The sequence below is a fragment of the Tamandua tetradactyla genome, chromosome 15, assembly GCF_023851605.1.
Source record: "Tamandua tetradactyla isolate mTamTet1 chromosome 15, mTamTet1.pri, whole genome shotgun sequence".
NCBI lineage: Eukaryota > Metazoa > Chordata > Mammalia > Pilosa > Myrmecophagidae > Tamandua > Tamandua tetradactyla.
The window spans coordinates 58,245,910-58,271,131 of NC_135341.1; the positions used below are offsets into that span (position 1 = coordinate 58,245,910).

General features: G+C 37.4%; 1 protein-coding gene across 13 annotated transcripts in view; it reads right to left on the minus strand.

Moving 5' to 3' along the window:
* RBMS3 (RNA binding motif single stranded interacting protein 3) overlaps positions 1-25,222 on the minus strand; it is a 705,592-nt gene that overhangs the window by 95,581 nt on the left and 584,789 nt on the right. For 10 of the 13 annotated variants that reach the window (XM_077129934.1, XM_077129932.1, XM_077129936.1 and 7 more), the window contains 3 exons: positions 18,697-18,743; positions 9,516-9,612; positions 7,275-7,325 (listed from right to left, as the gene is read on the minus strand). In XM_077129934.1, the coding sequence (XP_076986049.1) occupies positions 7,275-7,325; positions 9,516-9,612; positions 18,697-18,743 (195 nt within the window). The remainder of the gene's footprint in view (positions 1-7,274; positions 7,326-9,515; positions 9,613-18,696; positions 18,744-25,222) is intronic. The other 3 variants (XM_077129938.1, XM_077129940.1, XM_077129939.1) reach the window with 1 other exon arrangement.

The following is a 25,222-nucleotide window of genomic DNA, read 5'->3' on the forward strand; positions in this document are numbered from 1 at the left end:
CAGCATTGTATGTGACAGAGAAATCCTTCATGAAAGGAAGGGTCAGTTGATGTGGCAAACTTTATTGTTATCTCATTTTAAGAAATTGCCATAGCCATCCCAAATTTCAGTACCCACCATCGTGGTCAGTAGCCCTCAAAATCAAGGTAAGACCCTCTACCAGCAGAAAGATTGTGACTTGCTGAAGGCTCAGTTGATGGTTAACATTCTTTCTTTGCAATAAATAATTTTAGAATTAAGGTATGTGCATTGTTTTTGTAGACATAATGCTACTGCACACTTAATAGACTACAGCATGGTATAAACAGAACATTTTTCCTTTTTTTTTTTTTTTTTGCAGGGGGGTTGGTGATGCATGGTCTGGGAATCAAACCTGGGTCTCCCACGTAAAAGGCAAGCATTCTACCACTGAACAACCCGTGCATCCCTAAATAGAACTTTCATATGTACTGCGAAACAAAAAATCATGTGACTTGCTTTGTTGAGATATTCACTTATTGCGGTGGTCTGGAACCAAAACCACAATATCTCTGGGGTATACCTGTAGTGAATAAGGTATTTCACATGGAATCCAGATGCTCTAAAGCAAAGGTCAGCAAAATACAGCCTGTAAGCCAAAATCAGCCCCCTACTTATTTTTGTAAATAAAGGCTATTGGAACCCAGCCATGCCCATTCATTTATGTACTGTCTATGATGACTCAGCACTCAATAGCAGAACTAAGTAGTAGGGATTGAGACCATATGGCTCACAAAGCTGTAAATATGTATTACATGGTCTTTTATAGAAAAGTTTGCCGACTCTTGATTTTTAAAGCAAAAGACTAATTGGTTTAAATGTATAAATACTAGAAATCTGCATGGCAATCACCCTAAAGGTAAATTTCAAAATAAACTAAGAAAATATTTCAAATATCTATGACAGATTTAACTGACTCATTGTAATAATATGTTTTATAAAAAAGAAAATATCAATACACCAAAGGAAAAATGAGCAAAGCAAGTGAACTTGCAGTTCAAAGACAAAGAAAATTAACCAAGAAACAAATGAAAACACATCAACTGGATACCATTCATTATTTATCACTTTAACCAAAATATTGAATGCTTGAGATTATCCAGTGTTAATTGAGGCTATGGGGAAACAAAACCTCTTGCTTTAAGTTCAATTTGACAATGATTTATGTCAAAATTAAAAAATGCACATACAGGCATTTCTCCCTTTAGCATGCCACACTCAGCCCCTTCAGCATGTACTTACTTTCTCTTCAATAATTTTTCTTACTTGCTTATTAAAAAATGCACATACATTTTGTGCCAGCAATTCATCCTATAGGTATTTTATCACAAGTGCTCAAAATTAGAGTACTGCGTTTACAAGGAAGCGCTGCAAGTAACTTAAAGGACTATGCATAGGAAATTGTTTAAATGCATTTTGGTGCATGTAGATATGTGCAATGGCATATTATGTCATAGATCTATATGTGATTCATATGTAATGACAGCCAGAACATTCTATAATGGGGATGAAAGAAAGAATGCAATATTTCTAGAATGCACTTGATATGTGCTAATGTACACACATTTACACACATTCATGTATACATTCTCATATGCATAGAAAGTGACTGGATGGTGCCATATGAATTCTCTTTCAAAGTTTACTACTGGAGAATAGAATTGAATGGTGATCCTGGGCGGAGGGTATTTTTTACCCTATGCCCTTGTGAACTGTGAGCCTTTTTAAGTTTCATTTCTTAAATTTTTCCTAAAGTCACCTAAGATTAATTCTTAAAAATTACTGCAGAGTTTTCAAGTAACATTTAACAATGGCAAAGCTTGGCTTGCTCTTTTACAGCATTGTTTTTTATAAGCAAGTAAGAAAAGTTATTGAAGAGAAAGAAAGAACATGCTCAAGAGCTTGAATTGTGTTTTTCATCTTTTCTTTACCCAGCAGCGTATTTGAGAGAAGGTGGAACTCAAAAGAAACCCCCACCACCACCTGACTATACCCTCCCTTGTTCCAAGGCTCTTCTTCCACATTTGGCTTTTCTTTCCAATGAAGTGGTATATATGGGTTAGAGTTGTTGCTGTTTTGGCTATTAATTTTAAAATATTTGGCCTGTAGGTATATATTTACCAGTTTAACCCAAGTAGCAAAAGCATTTTGCATTTGGTACTTTGATCATGAAACCACATGGGTTGTAATTTTGCTCAGTTTAGGTGTTGGAGTGAAAGCACATCTGAAAACCTTGCTTTCTGAGCAGAATTCCAATAATTTAGAACACCCTTTGCAGGTTCAGGGACGTACTTTTACAGGACACACGGGTGAACTGGGAGGATGAAGCCTCTAATATTAAGGCCTTTTAATGTGTTTGCAGGTAAAGGATGATCAAATCAAGTATTCTGGAGCTTTCTTGAATAGTCTTGTTGTAGAGGGTCAGTTTATATTGTTTTTCAGCTGTAAATTCAGGGTTTATTACTTATAAAAAATCATTATTTAGGCATGAATAGTGACAAAACAGCCAATGATTCAACAAGGCATCTTGAATTTTTTAGAATGCTGTAATGAGATAACCAGTTTGTAATGAAGTAAAAATGAAAGCTAACCTTCTTCTTGAGATGAAATAACATTAATCAGATGAAAAACAGAAGCTTCATGATTCAAGTGAGCCTAAACAGAATTTAAGGGAATGGAACTATGCTTCTTTATGAAAACTGTCATCTTTTCTCTTATCAGTAGCATAGCTTTAACAAAATGTCTAATAAATTGCAACATGGGAATTGCAATTGTGTATTCATATGAATTTGGCATTGTACTGCTATGCAGAGTAGATATTTGGTACAATCCATCATCTATTAAAACTCTGTCAGTATAATGGTGAGATTTCAGAGTGCAGTACATAACCCTGTTCTGAGAAGCAGAAACAAATAACCGATTACACTGACAGCAATTGTCAATAATTTTGCTTCCTGCAGGAAAAAGTGAATTCCTAATTCAGTCTAACAGTTCTTTCTCCTCAGTTTCTCTTCAGGAGAACAACAAAGTACAAGTGGAAATGCTGTCACTGCTCTAGGTGGAGTTTGGCAACTTTCCAGGGCCCCAGTGAGGATTCAGGGTCCGATAATTGACAGAGATCTGTTTTCTCACACAAACACCAGACTAATGGCTGGTTATAATCTGGGCGAGGAAACCATTTCCACCTCCTCCTTAAAAGTAAAAGATTCTCAGATTTTATTTCTAAATCTATAGAAAAGCATACAGAACACAGTTTAGAAAACTAAATGTCCACAGAAAGCAAATTGCAATGGCAAACTTCACCACACTACATGTTGATGTTTTCTGCTCTTCTCTTGTGCCTTTTCTGTTCCCTTCCCTTCTCTGTGTCACTTCATTTCTCTATCAACCACCCCTCCAGTTTACCCATGTATCTGCCCTGGTTAAGTCCAAGGGCACTGTGCTCTACTTCAAGACTGTTCTATCTTTGGATACAAGCCTGAGTGAGACCTTGGAGTCCTTCGAGTCCAGCCCATAAGAGCACCTGAGAAGCTTCTGGTAGAGACAATGTTTCTGTCTCTAAAGCAAGAGTCCATGTCCATGCAGGGTGATGGGGAGGAACATGGATGCACATTGGGAACTTACACATGAGATTTTCTCAAAATGAGGGAAGGGAAAATGTGATAGTGATAGAGGAGAAAAGTTGCAAGGAAATCAGAATTATGGGTGTTCTCATTTGTGAGCTGCTGGAATGTCATATACAAGAAACAGAATGGCTTTTAAGAAAGGGGAATATATTAGGTTGCAAGCTCACAGGTCTAAGGCCATGAAAATGTCCAAATTAAGGCACCAATATGAGGTTACCTTCACTCAAAAAAGGCCGATGAGGTTTGGGGTTTCACTCTCAGCTGGAAGGGCACATGGTGAAGTCTGCTAGCTTTCTCTCCCTACTTCTTGTTTCATGAAGCTCCCTGGGGGGCATTTCCCTTCCTCATCTCCAAAGGTCTCTGGTTGTGTGGATACTTGTGACTCAAGCTTTTCCAAAAAAGTTCCCTCTTGATAAGCTCCAGTAAGCAACCCCACCTTGAACGGGTGGAGACATGTGTCCATGAAAGCCATCTAATGAAGTTACCACCCACAACTGGGTGGGTCACATCTCCATGGAAACAATCAAAAAGCTCCCACCAGCAATACTGAATGAGGATTGAAGAACTTGGTTTTTCTGGGGTATGCAACAGATTCTAATCAACCAATGGGCAATGTATTGGAGACATGTGGATGTTGACACTATGAATTTATTTGTAAAGTATGCACATAAAGGGGGTAACCAATGGACATGTATTTTATAGTAGGTGTTGAAAGGTTTAATAAGTGAATGAAATGATTATTAATCTAAGTATTTTGGCTTATTCATAGCCATAGAGGCCATTTCTGCCAAACTCATTAGCAAAGTAAATTAAGTACATACTATGAATGTGTTACAAATAGGTGATTCTGGCTTATTCTCAATTTTCTTTCTATGACAACACTCATTTTATAAAATTGGCTAATCTAAAGTGTGAAGTCTACACATATAAACTAAATAATAATAATTTATTGAGTGTTTGCTATATGCCAGATACTATTTTAAGATCTTAATACCTAATTTCATTTCATGAAGAAAACACATAATTAGTTAGTGTTATTATGCCTATGTAACACATGAGGAAACTGTGGCTCAGAAAGTTTAAACAACTCACCTAAGGTACCATCGCTAGTAAGGGTTTATATCTTAACAAGCCTAGCAAAGAATCCATGCAATTAACCACCAAACCATTCATTCATTTGTTCAATGTTTATTGCACCAGGGGTAAATTCTAGGTGCAACCAATTATATCATTTTTTACCATATTGTGCCATTTGGTATTTTCACATTAGTGAAATTCAGAGAATGTTTTCAGACCCAGGTGTTTTTGGGTTTTTTTCTCCCTTGATCTTGGATGGCTTAAGCATTTTTATATTTTAGCATCACAGAGTGTTCAGTCTCACCGCCACATTAAAACTGAGGAAAGAAATGCCTTGGGAAGGTTACTTATACAATATAAACAACCAGCAAGACTGCTACAGGGCAAAAATTAATGGTAAAAAGTTCTGTGTTTCCATGACACTGTTTAGCCATTTCCCACATTAAAGACAACAAAATGGAGGGTGATTCAGCCTCTCCCTTTTCCAGGAATGTGCTCTAGCCACAACACCACATTTAAAGTGGAGTGGCCTAAGCTCAGAATGATGCACAGTCGAGTCATGAGAAGTGATAAAAAATCGGTGTTCAGTAGCCACAGCAGGGAAGATCCCAAGAGGGAAAACTGAAATGAAAACACACATACACACGCACACAAACACACAGCTATTGCTAGAGAGCGATGTATGAGAAATGATACATCCAAACATGGGGCTGAGGCTGTGCTTGGGTAGAGAGGGAGGTACATGGAAAGCTTGGCCAAGGTCCTGAGTGACAGCTGAAATAAAGACTCACATATCCCTGTTCTCTTCTCCTCACAGCTCTAGAAGCACTGTAGAATCTCACATATTTTGACATCTGGAAAAATATTCAGATATTGCCAGATATGCATTCCTTTTGGCCACAAAGAGATCATGCTTAACCTCAGTATAAGGACTAAGCTAGCTTTAGTGCTCTATAGACGCGACCAGGTTACTTTTTTTTAGAAGATGATTGTTTTCTTCTAGAATGTCTCCCCTTTAGAACTCAACAGGAGTGCTTCCCTTTTCCTGTGTTGGCTCAGTCTGTGCTATACATTGACTTGGCAGCACAGATTGAATTCTACCTCATGGATTGAACAGAGGTGTGCAGAAAAGTATATAGCCTGGATTGGTTGCATATTATTATGATTTATGACTACAGACCAGAGGAACTCAGGAAGCCTTTAAGGTGTGTAAATAATAGTAAATAGAGGGATTTGCCAAACATGGTTCCAAGTTCTTCTATAGTAAGCCACATATATTTTATTTTTCAAATAAAAAACATACTGTCAAAACATTAAGCATAAAATGGAACATTCCTTATTATTTTTTTTATTTTAAATGGACAAAGTTCAGGAATGAAAAACAGATTCTGGGATTCTTTGAGGTCAAGATATGCATGCCTGTGCATTTAATTCCCTAATATTTAATATGTGTCACCTTATTTAAGTTTAGCTTCTAAAAAGGTTAAGTATGGCATTGCCTGTTCTTTGTGTAAGCAACATACTCAACAACAATAATAATGGTAAATAGCATGCCATAGTTTTAAAACTGATTTTTACATAAGGTCTCTCATTTGGTCTTCCCAAAATCTATTAAGTATGTTAACAGGAAAGGAAACAGAGGCACAAATGAGGGCATGCCAGACACCCAGACTAGGGCTCTTTCCCTCAGGAAAAGGTTGCCATTGAAATCTCTCTATCTTATATCTCCACAGCAGTAAAAAACCTGGAGGACCCAGGCAAAAACAAATTGAATCATTAGCTTTCAATCTAGATTCTAATGAAATACGTAATGATTTTGACTTTGGATTGATGTAATATTGGGATGCAAAATAGGAAACCTAGAAAGTAGAAAGTGGAGTTTGACTACTGTTGGGAGAAATTTTCCACTAAGGATGAAGAAAGTGGCTATAGTTAGCTATCTTTAAATCCACCCACCTTATAGCTATCTATGTCCATCTATCAGCAGACAACTACTTTCAAATTTCAAACATATTGCTTCAGAGTCAATACTTGGCTATGATGCTTAAAGTCACTTCAAAAACACATCAAACTATGTCTGAGGAAAGCAAAGCATGTAAGAAAGAAAAGGAAAGAAAAAAAAGGCTTTCATAATGTATTTAACTGTGCAGAATTAAAAGTTCTTGTATGAGGTAGAAATTACCCATTCTTAACAGATTGTAGATATCAACTTGGAGGTTGACTACTATTTCCTCCAATAAAGTTTGTTTATCTATCATCTATCTATCTATCTATCTATCTATCTATCATCTATCTATCTATCTATCATCTATCTATCTATCTATCTATCTATCTATCTATCTATCTATCTATCTATCTATCTATCTAATCTTATCTTTCTATCTGTCCATGCTCTTGATAGAATTTCAGGATCACCTTATTAGCTGGAGGATATGGCTGCCTGATAGAGGTATGGAATATAACAAAAGCTTTACCCCAAAGCTTCTATGCATTACAAAAGCTTGTACTTTGGATAATAGAAATATTTAGCCTCAGGTGACTGAGAACACTTACTGTTGGTTGCATAACGTATGGCGGATGAGGCATCCATGAAGTACTCTGGACCTATGCATCAAACAGCATTTATTAGCACAAAGCAATCACACAGAGAACTTGGTTCTTGCGTTCAGTGGAGTCACACTAGGTCATAAGAAAGTGGAGTCCATCTGACTTAATAGCTAATTAGTGCTGAAAACCAAGAATAGAATAGAAAAGAAATTTGTGAAACTAATTTGGTATCTGGAACAGTAAAATGTAAAGCAACTTCCTGTTTCACAGGAGCTGACTTCAGTGCCCACCTGCAACAGGATGGGTCTTGGGCCATATTTTTGAGGTTGGTGATGGAGGCTAAAGTTTCTGGAGTCCTCAGAGACTATTTAGAGGCCAACTCCCAAAGATAATCTGACAAGAACTGATGGAGTCAATAGTTGACTGCTAAGACTTGCTTCTTTTCTGTTTTTGGTTCTAACCTCAGCTCCTCAGGTCATCCCATTTTGGAAATATGTCTAAATGGTAAAAATTGGGGTTAAGAGTTAAGTAGAACTAGAAGTTTTGGGGAAGGCTTTGAGTTAAACCTACGTTAAGCAAGTTGGTGATATTTTTCTCTCATGGTAATTGGAATGGCAAATAAAAATGACTGTTTGAGCCAGTCAAAGGTTCTGAAATGTGCCATGTGTCAGCCAAATGAGACAGCCAGCATGTGAGAGTTGATTGTCACAAAGTGAAACCCGAAGATCTTGATTTTCAACATACTCACATCAATGAAATTGCTAATGCATTTTAGATTAAAAAAAAACAAAAACAAAAAATGAAGTGGTGAGAGGTAAGATTCAACAACAATGGAAACTGCTCTAATTCTTTTTGTGAGGAAAATTCCACTTAGAAGCCCTCCCAAGTGAAATCGCTTTTCTGTAGATATTTTATTTGTCACCAAAGTACTCTACAATGGGACTCAGTGGGTGGTCTGGCTGAGACAGAGGCCAAGATTGGGAAAAAAAGGGAAAAAGAAACCCATATATTACAACCAGGCAGGCCTGTAGAAAGAACAAAAACCAAACAGCACCTGCATATAGCCTCAGGGTTCCAAGGAAAGGCAACTGAGAAATTAGGCATTCTAAGAACATCTAAAGCAATATAAGCTAAAGTCTATTCCACTCTCCCACCAACATGTATCAAGAGTCTGAGTGCAGGGAAAGAATGAAAATTGTTTGCTTCAGGGGTGAATCAGTTAAAGGAAAATGCATATAGTCTTAAGGTTGATTCTCTGCCAGTTGGGGCATCCTGAAATGAAGTATGTAGGGGCTGAATAAGGTGAAAGTTCGCTGAATTACTAGCAGTCAAAACCATTACAATTTTACCCATGCAATACATCCACCTCCACCATCTACAAAATGTATAGAAATACATGCATGCACGCACTCGCACTCTCTCTTCCTCCTTCTCTCTCCAAACTTTTAAAAAATGACATTAGACACTTCTTATGTGTTGCATTTGTAGGCATTTTCTAATTGGAAATAGAAGAATCATTGGAAGAATAATATTAGATAAAGAGGAGCAAATGTTATATGTTGGTTTTAAATAAGATGAGTGATTTTTTTTTTTTTTTTTTTGGAGGGAGAAGTGTGACTATTTCATTCCACCTATGTAGTTAGAATCAACTGGCTGCAGAGTCTGGTTTAGGGCACACAACAAGTCTGAAATTTTCTTGTTTTTCAGCATATAGAACTGAGGTCTCTTGTGGCCTCTCTGGAACTAAGAATGAAGTAACAGCAGGGAATAGGAATAGCTTTCTACCACTTTGATGCTTTTTCATATTTCTTGGGAAATACACATCTATCCATGTAGTTTGACCAGGACAACCATGACCAAATGAGATGACAATGATAAAACATCCTGAAGTGAGTGAGGATAAGGTGAGAAACGTCTTTAGAAAAGACAACAATAGGAAATGTGAACAATCAAAAGAAAAGACAACAAACAAAATAATTTCTCAGTGGTAAGAAATCTGTACTGACATTGGCTGGAAAGTAGCATAATCATGGAAACTCAGCAGAAAGAATGAAAAGCATGATGGATTTTATTGTTTGGTGAAGTTGATGCAGACACACCCTTGGGAGTGTAGGCTAAACCATAACTTGAATATTATGAAAGTTTGTGAGGACAGTTTTTCTTTTAATTCTACTGGTCCTTTCTGTCCCTATATATTTTATAAATGGGAAGGGAATCTCTTCTGAGGTGCAGGCAAATTGGACATACCTGGTATGTGGAGACAGGGGAAGCAGCAATGAATGGCGTGATAGATGTCTGTGGAATCATGCGGTTGGTTGCAATACTGTACGGTGAAGAATAAAATCTGCAAACAGAAAACAAAAGGAGAAGATTCATGAAGCTGCTACATGCCTGGCCACTAATCAGATGTTACCAAGCACCTCTGGGAAAGACAGAGTTCCACCCTCATGTTGACAGGACCATCCAGGAGATTTATAGCATCTGATTCCACTACGAGATATAAATCATTCTGAACAAAATGACAACTCTAGGCCATCTTGTAAAGTTGGCTGCACAGACTCTCTCTTATGCCTGGTGAGTGTAACAGTGTCTTTAACCAATGCAGGGAATGATGTCATACACATTATTTTAAAGAAAAGGCAACGGTATGCTCTGCTCTTTGCAAGAAAGGCAAAATGAAAGAACAGAGTTTCGTAAGAGTGGCTGATATACAAATATGTACTACATTCATCCATTCATTCAGGAAATAAAGAGAAGCCCCAGAAAGTTCTGGATATTTTACATTATACATGGGCCCATACCCTCATGCCGAAAGTAAGTTAAATACTTTCTTCATGAAAAGAGAAGAAAGAGAACAATTTGTGTCCAGGTGGGAATAGGAATATTTTCTGGACTTGATCAAGGCACTGGTGGAGATATTGGTGGTATGTGATACACTCCTGTAGACTCTGAGTCTTCTAATCCTTCAAAGATTTACACTGGACCATGATAGAACAATATCTGGCAAGGTAAAAACTTCACATATCAGAGGATGGACAATCTTTCTGGAGATATGATAAAGGGTAGCCTCTAGAAATGGAAATAAGTTGCATGCCTGTCCCTGCTCAGGCTACAACTTAGACTGTACATGTTAACTAATGTGCAAATTCTCCAGCACAATTTAGAATCATTTTTCCTTCTTCATGTCTCACAGGTAAGGGAAAGGCTAGAGTGGCCAATTGAAGAATAGATGAAACCATCTGGCCTAAGAGGGAGGATTCCATTAATGTTAAGGATTGATCAGAAAAAAATGCTTTATCATGGATAACAGAGTCATTATTTCATTTGCCATATTCTTTAGAATAGTCACTTACTACATTCAGTATATATATTTTTAAATAGTATGACTGAGGTTGGAGTTTTGGGAACAAAGTCTTCATCCTATCTCAGGGGAAACTGCTCTTTTGAAGAAATTCCTGCAGTTTACCCTTCTAAGAAAGCAATTCCACTAGACATCCATTGAATGTGGAAAGTTAGAAATAAAGATTGCTAGGATCCAAGGAATTAATTCTTCAAACTTAGATAAAAGCCCTCAAGCAAGGATTTGAAGCCTACAGTTTTATTTGTTTTTCTTTTTTTTTTACATGGGAAGGCACCAGGAAATGAACTCAGGTCTCTGGCATGGCAGCAAAAACTCTGCCACTGAACCACCATTGCCCGCCCTGGAGCCTATAGTCTTAAGTTTAATTTTATCTGGCTCTCAGTAGGATTGTATAAGGTCCTACTCTTTTAAACAAAATGTTTCTAAAAATTTTATACCATCACACAATGACCTTTTTACTATTCATGTACAACAGATTCTTACACTGATAGTTGTGAAATTTAAAAAATATGTTGACTGCATATCTGTTAGAATGGACACAAATAAAGTAATAATAAATGTTGACAAGGATACAGAGAAATGGGAACTCTCATTCATTACCGATGGGGATGCAAAATAGCACAGCCACTCTGGAAAATGGTGGTTTATCATAAAATTAAACATATATCATATTACCCAACAATCCCACTCATAGGCATTTATCCAAGAGAAGCAAAAACTTATGTTTACACAAAAACTTTAATGTAAATGTTTATAACAACTTGATTCATAATCACCAAAAACTGCAAACAACCAAAAATATCCATCTGTTGAATGGATAAACAAACTGTGGTATCCATACACTAGAATAAAAGGGACAGAACTACTGATACATGTAGCAACATGGATGAATTTCAAATACATTATGTCAGGTGAAAGAAATCAGATTCAAAAGGTTGCACCCTATATGACTGGATTTATATGACAATGTGGAAAAGATAAAACCATCTATAGAGAAACTTCACCAGTGCATGGCAAGGGCTGGACATGGGGAAAGGGGCTGACTACAAAAGAGCATGAGAGAATTTTGAGGGATTATGTAACTGCTATATCTTGATGGTTGTGGTAAACAACTTGTGTGTCTGCCAGAACTCATAGAATTTTAGGCATATAAATTCTATGTAAATTATACCTAATAAATCTGACTTTTAAAAAGTCAATTGCTTGATGATATTGGGAGTCATTGATTGTATACTTTGGATAGACTGTATGTGCGTGAAGATATGTCAATAAAAAATACATATTTTTTAAAAAAGCAAAATCCTAAAAAAAAAAAAAAAGTCAATTGCTATGTGTGATGGTTAATTTTGTGTCAAGTTGGTTAGGTTATAGGGCCCACTTGTTTGGTCAAACATTGCCCGAGATATTGCTATGGAGGTATTTTGTAGACAAGATAAGCATTGTGTCTAGGTGGGGATAGGAATATTTTCTGGACTTGATCAAGATAAGCATCTACAGACAGTTGACTTTAAGTGAAGAGAAGTAGCCCTCATAATTTGGATGGGACTCATCCAATCTGTTTCGGACTTTAAGAGCAAAGACCGAGGGGTCAAGAGAGAAGAAGAAATTTTGTATCAAGACTAGAGCATTCAAAACTACTCCCCATGGAATTTTCAGACTCCTGGCCTCCCCTATGGATTCCAGACTTCAGACTGTAACATCACTCTCAACAGATTTTCCAGAGTGTCACGCTACCCAATGGAACTTGAACTTGTCATCCCCACAAATATATAGGCCAATTCCTCAAAATAAATATTTATACATACACACACCCATATAGACATATCCTGTTGGTTTTTTTCTATACTAGTGACAAAGCATCCATTCTTGCATTTAAAAAAATATTTAAGCATTTATAGGATGCTTCAACGATGGGTAGGACTCTAAACCACCTTTTAGAATTTCTCTATTTGGCCACTTAAATCATATCTTACCTGTATAGTAATCAACCTAAACAAAATTTGAACTCCCTATTCTGACCAGCACAATCTAGCCACTGCCTAACTCTCTGATATCTTTTTCTACCCCTCTTCCTTTGGCCAACTAGAACCCAATCACATGGACTTTCTTACTGTCATATGACCTGATCATTTTCCCATCTTGGGTCAGTGAACTTGTACTTCCCTCTACCTAGAATGTCCCTTTCTTCAAATCTCTAAAAGGCTGCTTCATCCTATGCATTCAGTCTCATACAACTGACCCTCACAGAGGCCTATAGCTAAAATAGCAACCACCACTTCTGTCCCAATTATTGTCCATCCCTGTGTTCTCATCTATTGTCATTATTGCTGTTATCACTATCTGAAATAGTATTTTTAAAAATTCTTTATGTATTTATTGACTGTGGTGTAAGACCTAAAGCTAAGGTCCAGTATTATATGCTACTTTGACATTTAGTAAAACTAGAAGGTCCTCAAATGGCCTCACAACACATTTTCCTCACTACTCTGCTCTTATATATAAGGTCCCCAAGCCAAACAACTCTCCTTATTAAATGTACCAGATACATTTCCTGCTTATCTTTCAGTAATGGGTTTCAGTTCCTATCCTCACTGTGAAGTTATTCAAGAAAGACAATCACATCCTCTCATAGGAACCAGGGGGCAATTCTTCCTCTTGTTCCTACAAAGCCTACCTCCTACAGCCCCTACTTTTTCACTCTACTTTCAACACCTGTGTGGCCCCGTATGGCAGGCCATGTCTCCTGGGTTGTGAGCATATTCAACTAATACACTGCTGCCAATATCATATGTCTAGTTTGAGTGACATGTGTTCAGTCATTCCTATAACCCTAGATGGGACTCCATTCCTCACCAACGAGGTGGATAGAAGGTGATCGAAATCCTGTTTCTCACTCTAGAACATCAGTCGCAAAAAGGATGCCGACATCTTGGCTTTGCTGCCTAGAACAGCGGCTGGGACATAGTAGATACTTACAACTACATGCTGAATGAAAGAGAACGAATGTAGAGCAACTGAGGGAAATTAGTGATTACAGAAGAGGGTGGCCAGTGTCAAAATGGTGGGAGGATAGAAGATGGGTCCTTGAAAGCCATAGGAAGTTGAGGGGGAAGATCTTAGGAAAGCTAGCTCAAGGTCACATATTTGTAGGGGCTCAATAGAAGCTTAGTAAATACCTGCTCTTTTAAGCATATGAGGATTTTAGTTACTAGGGAAAATAGTTCTTTTCTATGAAAATCATGGTTTGCATTTTAAAAATCCCCTTTTGATCTTATCCTTGACAGATCTTATTTATGAGGCAGTGAACAGAAAGATTTGCTTTGGGTCTCACAGTGACATGACAGGCATCCCCGACCACCCAACAATCTTTCTCATTCTCCATGCAGTGTTTAACTTCTGTTAGAAAGTCAGGTTCAGCCTCTCATACCGACTGAAGTGAATCATGCATCAGCTTTTAGTGTGGTTGGTCTATTTTATAAAATGCACCAATTGGAGAATTAAAAGTGAAAGCAATAGGGTTGGATTGACGGGCAGAGTATATGGGAAATTCTCTGGGGAAAACAGACAGCAGAAAATAAAGTAAACAGCCAAATAAATTGATAGTAGCAAAAGAAACTCTTGGAGGGAAATTTAATGCATTTTTGTTCTATCTGTTCTAATCCTATCCATCAAAGAAGAATGATATTTCACACTTGCCAACGAGTTCCAATACTGACACTCAAGACAGAGAGTCATTAAGAATAGAAAATGTACTGGGAAGAATGGACTCGATACACCATCTTGATCCTTTTGATTCTGATATTAAAAAATAAGCCCTTCCCAAGTCCAAATAAACCAGAGGAATTTACAGGAAAACCTCTCTTCAACCATGATAGGAGAGGCTGCTACTGTATATGAGGTTTAGAAGTTTCATGTCTAAAGAAAATACACAAGACCAGACTTCAGTGAGAGAACTGTAGAAGGTCTTTCCTAATCTCTTACCTTTTCTCTTCCACGTGTCCATGATGGTTTCAAAACACTTTCACACAGTCATTGTGTTAAAAAAAGAATCAGAACTTCCAAAGAAATACTTCAAGCTATAGGTCCCATGTTATTTGGGGAATGGAAAAGAGAAAATTGACAGAATACTATTTTAACCACAACAACTATTCTAATGTAATTCTAAACATGCGACTCTATCTTTTTGCATCTGGTAATATATGCCGTATGCTTTGCAAATGCTGTTACAGAGAACTGGAAATGAATTCTGCTAACAAATTATTTTCCTGGGAATAGTTTGCTCTCCTAAAAAAGATATTTCTTTGCCAAGAAATATCTCCCTGAAGAGTCTCCCTTGCAGCCTCAGCCCAGTGGTTTTAAACCAGAGGTGAGATTTTCACCCTAGGGGGCATTCAACAATTCTGAAGACAATTTTGGTCATCAAAACTGTGAGGGAGAGGTGCTAAAAATGATCTAGTCAGTAGAGGCCATGGGTGCTGCTAAATATCTTAAAACACACAGGACTGTCCCTTACAACAAAGAACTACCTCATTCAAAATGCCAATAGGGCTGAGAGTGAGAAAACTTGCATTAGGAATATGAACTGGTTTCTTCTGGAGAGGCTTCACATGCACAAAATATCAAATGCCAACATGGTAAAGGGAAGTTGGCTGAATATGAAGACCCAACTGCAAGTTGACCTTTTGATGAACTTGATAATCTTAAGGTGTGCAAGGAGTTTTTGCTTCTCTGGGATTCAAGGCAAGTGTCCTCCAGAAATCTCAGCATAGGTCACAAATAGGACATTATTTTGCCTACAGTAAAGTCATCTTCAGGGGATTTGGTAAGTCAGTATTATATGGTGAAATCTTACTTCACTAACAATAAAAATAACATGAATATATCAATAACCCCAGGGTAGAATGCTATTTACTGTAGAGAAATTGTACAAAATCCTATTTGCACACTGAAACAAACAGCACTGGCTTGGGTTTCATGTCCACAGGCAATGCTGGCTAGAGTCAGAACCAGGAACACTATCCTCAGGGTAACTCAATAGCATGAGATTAATAAATTATAGGTCATTTTTATTGTAATATCAACGTGTCTGCCACATTAGATTCCTTTCCTAGTGTAATAAGGTAAGGCTTCTGAATCGCTTAATAGCAAATGCCCATATAAAACAGCTAGGAAACTAACACTATAGAAACACATTTCATTTCACATCTCCCCCTGGAATACATTTTATTCAAATAAAACAATCCAAGAGGCTTCTACATAGCAGCCCTCAGTGAAAAGAAGGGCACCGGAAAAATGAGATTGTGAATATAGGGGGAAATGATTTTCCACCTCCCACACTCCTATTTGAAAGTTATGGAATTTCATACTGTACTGCTAAAAAAGCAATAGGGTGACTGTAATAACAAAATGATGGAGCCATGCCAGATAGCTCTGAGAAAAGAATAGATACTTATAGTCTCATAAATTAGCCTATAGTAAGAAGTACAAAAGTTTTTGCAATTGTGCAAGTAGCTCAAAGATTACAACATTGCACTATTAATATAAGCGATAGAGATACATATCTTCAGTCAAGCTCAATTCAGCCTGGAAGTGATAACTTGCTGTGTAAGGTGGAACCCTTTAGGAGAAGGGAGAGATGTTCACGGGAGAAGGGAGAGACTTTCACAGAGTAGCAGGTCTTTCCCCCTCTAACAAGTCATCGCTCAAAGTTCACCCTGGGCTGCTCAGGTTAGGTATTCTGAAACCCCAACTCTTACCCTTTAGATTTGTAATGAACCAAGATGAGCATTGGAGAAATACGACTTTGCAGAAGAAATTCAGATCTAAAATTGTGTACTAGGAAATGATTGACCATAGCAGTGCATGAGAAGGGACCATCCTCCAACTCATGCTCTTAAGTGCGTATCAGAGTCAGAGGCCAGCATTTGACTCCCAACGCTATCTCTAAGTGGCCTCACTTTCATGTCTGTGAAAGAGGATTATTAGCACTCATCGGGAAGGGATGTCATTAGTAGACAAAATAATCCCTGTGAGCTTCAAGACCAACCAGCTATAAGATACTTTTGGGGGGCAATGAGCAAAATTGAATATAATCTGGGTAACAGATGGTGTTTTGGAATTAGTACTAATTTCATTTTGCATGATAATGGTATTGTTGTCACTGAGAAATAATGTCCTTATTTATGGAGATGTATGTTGAAGAACATAGGAATAGCATTATGATATCTAAAATTTACATTGAGGTGGTCCAGCAAAAAATATCTATTTATCTAACTCGTGTTTAACACAACTATGGTGATTTAAATAATTACATATAAAATTGATTATGTACTAAAATTATTCCATTGATATCTCTATTGTAACAATCTAAGCTCTATGTGTGAAAAAACTAGATCTACTTAGGTCAATGGCTGCAAATACAGTTCTAGACATAGAGCCTTGGGCAAGAAGATATGATAATTAGGCAGGCAGGTAGGTAGGCAGAAAGACAGACATGCATATATACAAAGATATATACTTATGTAAGTATGTAAATAGAAGAACAGATTGCAAAATATTAACATGCTCCTAATTAGTGGCTATATTGGTGTTCGTTAAACAATTATTTCTATTTTCCTGTGGGTGTGAAAATTTTCAAAATGAATATCTTAATTGTAATGGCATGCTTTCATTTGACTCTGAGACTATGCATGAGAAAATTACAAAAGTAAAGTAAGTACAAATGTAAAGTAAGTGGTAAATAGTAAGTGTTCAAGAAATGCCATTCCCTTCCATTATACCAGCTATTTTCTGACTATTAGTTGTTTGTTTTGTAGTTTTTGAGTTAATTATCCCCCAACTATACAGTAGCATACTAGAGGACCCTCTTCTCCATGTCTTTCCTTATTTTTGCCTAACAAAGTTTACTGCACCTTGCTTGGAAATAAACATTTATTTAATAAATATAAGAATATTCTTAATTTTCACTCCTACAAGGAAGTTGAAATCAACCAAAGGACAAAGCATTAGATTCCCCATCCCAGGCTACCACCAGCATTTATTCTTTTCTGGAAGGGGAGACTATGAGCCTCTTGGGGACAAAGACCTTATTTCATACATTGTTTTTTAAACCTAGAGTGTGCCTGGCACACTGATGGGATGTTTGTTGAATGACTGAAAAAATGGTTGTCTGAAAGAATGAACGCAACAATAACAGTGGTAATTATCTGAAGCACTTTCAAGATCCTAAAGATTTTCATCAGAGGCTGCTGACCAAATGGAGTTTAATTTCTTCTATTCCCTATGCTGACATATTCAGTGAGGCCTTCATTCTGATTGATTTTTTAATAAGACTGAAAGACAACTGAAAGCCATGAAGAAATCCAAGTCAAAAGGCTGGAAAAGAAAAATAAACAACCAAGCAAAGAAAAAAATTTGTTTATTGTAGGGCAGCCAAAGCAAATAAAAGGGATTTGGAAAGGAGAAGAAAGCTTCAAGCAAAGATATTCCGAATCACAGAACTCTACAGAGACCAGATTATGCAGTTTGATGGCCTCATTTTATCAGAAGACTTGTTCTAAGAGGCCACAAATTTCTAGATGTTTATTAAAATAAAGAATGACGATGCAATTGCCAGAGTTACTAACTTGATTTCTGCCCATTTCCCTGTCCCTGCTCTCCAGAAGGGAAGTGGAAAGCATTACTAATGTAGAAATGAACCTCTGCACGAACACATACGAAAAATTACTGAAAGCTGGATTCCAGAGTTATTAGCGGGGATGATACTTTTTGTCCTAGAGATACACAGATCATTTCCTGAGCCAAGCTTCCTAGGCTTTTTTGTATTCCTTATTCTTTCTAGGAGAGATTCAGAGAGAGGAGTGAAGGGCCTCATACAGAGGCGTTGAGAGCAGGTGAGATGAGACATGATAGCAAGTCTGATGGGAAGGAAGAAGAAAAGGACAATGTTGAGAGAAGTTTGGTTTCAAGTTTTTAAAGCAAGAACTATTTGAACATTTTTCTTAAGTACTGATTTCAGAACTCAAAGATATCCTAGCAATTAAAATAGAGAAAATGCGGTCTACTTACCCATTCTGTATGGCAGCTGTGGGGTCATAGGTCAGAGCCATGCCAGCCTGCATATGGTAGGAAAGGGGAGAGAATAGATCTTACAATCTTTATTGTGGTGCCCAAAACAGTCAGTGCACAGTACACATTCAGGCTTTTATCTTTATTTTCTAGGATTTACGTTTATTTTCTCTTATATATTTCTCCACCCTTATGCCTAGACTATCATCTTTACTATCATACACCAGAATCCACCACTGAGTTGGGGAGTTTTATCATATGTCCAGAAAAACCAAGGAACAGTACAGCTTGGATGATTTCCATTTCTACTTCATAAGCCATCTGCCGTCTAAACTGGTATCCATATAATTTCTCACTGTTGTCAAGAGCGCCTATTACACATCTCACAGCATGAAAAAAAAAAAGTAAGAATGAATCCTGCAGTCAGGATAAATATAAAAGCTACTTAAAATGCATTCAACTCTTTAGAAGGAAATGCTAAGAAATCATTATTTTAAAAAAGATCGTACACCTCTGCGGTATGGAGTTAATGAGTCACAGAGTGCTTGTCGGATATATTGCTAGTGCCTGTCCCACTAGGAGTGGTAGAAAGTGCAGGTCATTTACAAATGATGGGAATTTTAGGCCATTGGAAATTCTAGGCCATGTAGCTAATAAGGAGGTAGCATTCGTTCTGTTCCTAAGAATAAGCCCTTCTCTGTCATTTGGCAGGAGTTTCAGAAAAGAATATAAATGCCATGAATGCTGATTCACAGCCTACCTGTCCCTTCATATTTATCAACACAATTGGTCCTCCTAACAACCCTATGAATAGGCAGGAGAAATCTTTTCTCTATTTTACAGATGAAGACACTGAGGCTTAGAGAGGTCAAGTGATTTGCTCAAGGTCACACAGGTGGAGGTAGAACGCAGGATTCCAACCTAAGTCTTAAGAGGCGGGCTCCTTTCCATTGATTCGAATGAGACCTGAGGGTCAGTTCCAATAACTAGAGAGTGTAGCTGCCTGGACACACCACCCTCTGGTTTCCAGGACTGCCAGCTTCTGAGCAGGAAGGAAGAGACTGTGGAACAAAATTTAAAACTGCCTCCATTGTCTTTAGGGTAGATTTCTTTTTTCTTTGTGAAATTTAAAAGTGAGTGAAGTGATTGTCAATTTCCTTGCTTTACCAGTGCAATGTTCAAACTGTTACCATTGGGGGAAACTGGATGAAAGTTAGGCAGTACATTTCTCCCTGGATACTTTTTCCTATAAATTTCTTTTGCAGATTTCTGTGAAACTATAATTATTTTGAAAGAAAAGAAAAAGAGTGAAATGTCTTTGAGAGTACTTGTAGAAGGAAAGAAAGGCACATGACAATTTTAAATAAAAGGAAAAAGAGTTTTCATGCTTTCATGGCTGAGTTTTTCTTCTTTACCCAATGTGGTTAAAGGTGCTTTTTCTGTGGGCTAGGTGGTTCCTCAGATGAATACATAACCAAAGTGAAACGCTCAGGTTTCCTAACAAAGGGCCTGCAGTGCACAGTGGCCTTGCCACATTCAAGTTTCGATTCCATGCATTATTTTCCCTTAATAATAATTAAAGTTTGTATTACTAAGTTTGGCATAAGAGACAAGAGCCTATAGCCATATATGATTGGAAACTGGCATAAAGGCCAAATACATAATTTGAAATGGAGTTTGTCAATAAAGTTGGGATGATTGTCAGAAGTTCATGGACTTGTGCTGAGAATACATGTTTAAAGATAAATTCTATGCCCTCTGTGAACTTAAGGATCTCACTCATGCGATAGAAATGTGCAATTGATACTATGACAAGCTGGGCACTAGGAAATCAGAAGAGGATAGAACAGAAGACATGAAGATTTTTTTTTTTTTTTTTTTTTTTTTGCCTTGGGAGAGGGCAAAGGTAGTGGTATCAAAACAGATGGGGATGCTGAGTCTGAATTCTTTTCAGGGAGGAGGTCTCCACTCTGTGCCTGGCACTAGACTAGAAATTCCACAGAACGAAGCCGTCTAAGGCTGAGTAAAATTGTGTGGTCCTGGGTATTGGAGAGGGTAGCTGTAAATGTTGTATATTGGGGATGAGATTTCCCTCTTAGGGCACTGAACTTGCTTCCCTCTCTACTTCCCCACTTCAACTTAACCAAGATGCCACATTCAGGGAGAATGAAAAAAGCAGGCTTTGCCCAAGAAAGTTGACGAGAAATATAGTAGGCTTATAAGGGATTTAAGATAAAAATCATATCTTCTGCCTTCTGCAATGCCCCCAATTGTTCAAATCCTGGAAGACTTATAAGAAATCGTCTCCAGCCAATCCCACATTTACATCTTTTCCCTGTAGTGCTTTTTCAATAGTGCTCAGAGAACAATGTCATTTAGCTCTTCTTGAATTATAAACTGTCTTGACCATTCTCTCCTTAAGTCTTGCTTATTTGTTTTGGCACAATTAGGTAAAGATTTTTCTCCCCTTACATTTTACTTAAATTCTTCATGAGAGTTAAACAGTTCTAACTAGGAATACTGTAATTATTAATAAACTCTAGCTCTTTGTAAGCTATTTTTATGACAATCAGAAATGCTAAGATGGTCTCTTCCTCCATCTTAAACCCCCACCCTATCTTTCAGAAGATGGGAAAAAAACTGAGCAGCGGCAATATGGTAGAATGGACAAAATATACGTTTTGTAGTCAGACAGACCTGGGTCAAGTCCAAGCTCTGTTACTTTGTAGCAGCATGACTGTGGGCAAATTTAACTTATTTTAGCCTCAGTTTCCTCAACTTTTAAATAGTATAATAATACCTACCTCATGAGATCATTGTGAAATTTAAATGAGATTTCATTTGTAAAGCACCTAGCATAGTGCCTGGAGACAAGACACATATATGAATAATTACAACACAAAGCAATATGTGTCAAAGGCCTTATGAGTGGTGTGGATGAAGTGTAGAAGAGAGAGACTGGGGGTTATCAGGGAGGTTACATGGAAGAGGTCCAGCTCAACAGAGCCTGAAAGATGAGATGGAAGGACTTCCACACATGGAGACAAGAGATGAGCCAATTTGGGCAAAAGGAATAGCACGAAAAAAAAAAAGATGTGTAAATAAAAAGGACAAAGTGGGTGATTTTGCAGTGGAGCATATGGAGGGAAGCAGTGGGAGACTCCAAAGCTAAAGGGGGAGGATCTTGACTGCCAGACGCCTCCAGGGGAGTCACTGAACATTTTTTGAGCAGATAATGTATAATCAAAGAGGGATTGGATGGCAGAGAACAGCATGAGCACCCTGGAAAACAGGGGGTAAATCCTGAGAATGGGCAACTGGAGTAGGCACGTGGGGATAGGGAGGTGGAGAGACTGTAAGGTGAGACTGTCATTGCAAATGGGTGGGGAATATTAACTACTTCTCGATTTTGCCTAGAGATTATCCTGCCTCTAAGTACCTTTGGAAAGAGGAGACAACAGGAAATAGGCATTTGGAACATTCTGGGTAACAAAACAAGGCATGTATTAAACAAAGGGTTTTTGAAGTTAAGCACTGGCTGAATATCAAGGCACAATAACCAACACTCTGTGGCACCCCCTCTGTACTTCACGTGTAAGAGATTGTTGAGTTAAAATTCTAATACTGTCTTAATGCAGATTTTGCATTCCATTTCCTTTTATTTCATTCCAAAAAGGTAAAAAAAGAAATTGATTTTGCTGCTCTGTCTAGTCATCTTTCTACTAAGGTGGAACCATGAAATCATCATTATGTAATTGTCAAATATTATGGCATGTTTACAAACTCCAGAGTCACACAAAGAAGTAAAATAACTTGGAACAAAATGAAAATGCCACACCACATATGTAGAAAAGTGATGTTTAATCCTGTCATTTTCTTTCAAAAAGGGCTTCCTCTGTAATATTTCCCAGTTTTTCAAGCACACATTATTTATGTTTTGCAGGCATTTATAATGTACTTAAAATAAAAAGGGTATTTTTGTCATTTCTCAACAGTGGCCAAGTTTGGTCTTCATATTTCAGCCATAAAAGGGAATATTTCTAGCTTTCCAGACAAAATCTATACTATAAGAGCTAAATATTTTAGAAGAAATGCAAAAGATGGTTTACTCAAGTAACTCGAGTCTCAAATATTTTCAATAAATATGAAGGATTCATTGGGACAGAAGAACACGTTGACTTGGAGCTCGATATCTGTTATTCATAAGCGTAAGTGATTTGTAGGTAAGGTATACCAAGAGTTAACCATCCTGGAAATACTGTATAAAGCATCCACGTTAGAGCGTAGGCTTTACTACTCCAGGGAGATCCTCTGAGCTACAAGGCCTGGTCTTCTCTAAGGAGCCAAGGATCATTGACTCTAACAAAGCCTATAGAAGACCTACTGATAAGAGTTATTCTATCTTTGAAAATATTTTACACTGTAATATGGATAGACAGCAGAAAGTTTTGAGGCAATAAACTTTATTCAGTTGCAGCCTGAAATTCCTGGAATATTGAAACACTGATGCTTTACCCTAAGAGTTTTCCTTTCTCTCAGCCCTGCTTTCTTACATGTTTTCTTAGATGAATTACTTATAAATAAGCACAAGAGTTTCCATTCTTCCATTATCAGATTTAAAGTAACACTTTTGGAAATGTGCAGTAAGTGTTGGTATATTTTTGTAAATATTGTGTACTGAATTAGCAAAGATGAGTTCAAAGGGTCAGAGAAGATAAGGATAATATAACTTCTCTGATGTCATCTTTAAAGAGTTTATTTTTATGCAACCAATTCTAACAATATTTATGACTCTTAGCTAGGTGTAGTTAAACCGAACATAAAAATTAGAGGACTTAAAAGATCATATGTATGTAAGTGGACTGAAGATTATAATGTGTTATAAAAATTTAGGTTATTGTTATTGCAGAGAAATTTCACTTATCTTTTTTTAAATATTTATTTACACATATTTCTCTTTAAACATGTCTTTCAATGAAGAAACTTATATATATATAACATAATCACAACTATGTCAAAAAATAAAGACAATGGCGGTGCAAGGGTAGTTCAGTGGTAGAATTTTCACCTGTCATGGGGAGACCGGGTTCAATTCCCAGTCCATGCACTTTCCCCCAAAAAACAAACAAACAAAATAAAAATTCAACATATGGTGCTGCAATAACGGGATACTCACAGGGAAAAATAATGAAATGTGACCCTGCCATACAGCATACAAAATAAACAAACAAATAAATAATTAAAAGTTTTTAAAATCTCTGACTAGAAATAAAACTATAAATTAAACAAAATGTTGAAATGTTGTGATGGTATAACAATAGATGACTTTTTTCCATTCATATTTTTTGCCTGACTCTAATTTTATATAATGAGAATTACTGTTATAATGGAAAAAACCTCTACATTTTAAAAAGCATGTATCACTTATGACATTTTAAAATTCAGGAGGAAATTACATTTCTCCCTACATGGAGGGGGAAGAAATCATACCATTTTAGAAAGTAATATAGATCAGAGATCTGATCCAGAACAAGCTTGAAACCAACAGGAAGCTTTCGCTTGGGACAGGAGAGGACAGGTTGCGATGGAATGGGGCTGTGACACCACTGGTAGGGTCAAAGGTAAAACAGGCAGGTGACCAAGAATAAAGGTTGAAAATTCTCAGTTAATGACACAGTAGCTCCTGTGGTGGAAGCTAGTATGAATTCAGAAGTCCAAACGGCTGAGAAATTGAGGGTTTTTTTGTATGATATTAGATGCGTGGAAATATAAGATAGCCAAGGAATCAATAAAAATCACCAGCATTCAGAAAACTGTAAGCTGACCTTATAACACATCAAGCTTTTGACTGAAGAAAGGACTTTTACCTCCTTCCTGATACGAGAGGAACTAACCCCAGAAAACAATATGCGCAGGGCAAAACTAAAGTCAGACTATTGACTCAGTCTGAAAGGGAGTGTGAGAAAATGAACTCCTGGAGTACAGAAGACACAAGTGTAGGGTGTGATGGAGGAATGGCTCTGGGGTGGTCAGGTGACTAGTGAATGCTTTGTTTCTCCCAGTGGAGGTAGAGAAAGCAATTCACCAGCTTTCACCTGCTGGAAGGAGGCTCCTTGGGCTTCTGTATGGCCAACCCCTCTCTTGGAGGGAAAATGGAACAGGAGATAAGAAAATCTCCAATCTCTACAAAAGGGGAGTTCAGGTACACACTCCTGAGATAGGACCTGAAAAAACACCGGAAGCTGTCCTATAAAAGATGCCAACAAAGCTGTGAGATGGCTTATACTCTACTCCTTAATTTCCACAATTTCTGAATATAAGGATTATTTTATTCCAAATCATATTTGATGCTTGTATCATTTGACCAGTGAGTTTGTTTTCTTATTTCAAATCTCCTCCCTCTGGCTTCTGTGACTATCTCCCTTTGTTCCTTCTGACCTATCAAAAGAACAATTTCTTCATTGGTGTTATGTTCCATCTGCCTTTGGAGATGTCAGTCCTCAGGGCCAAAGTTGGCCCACCTCTC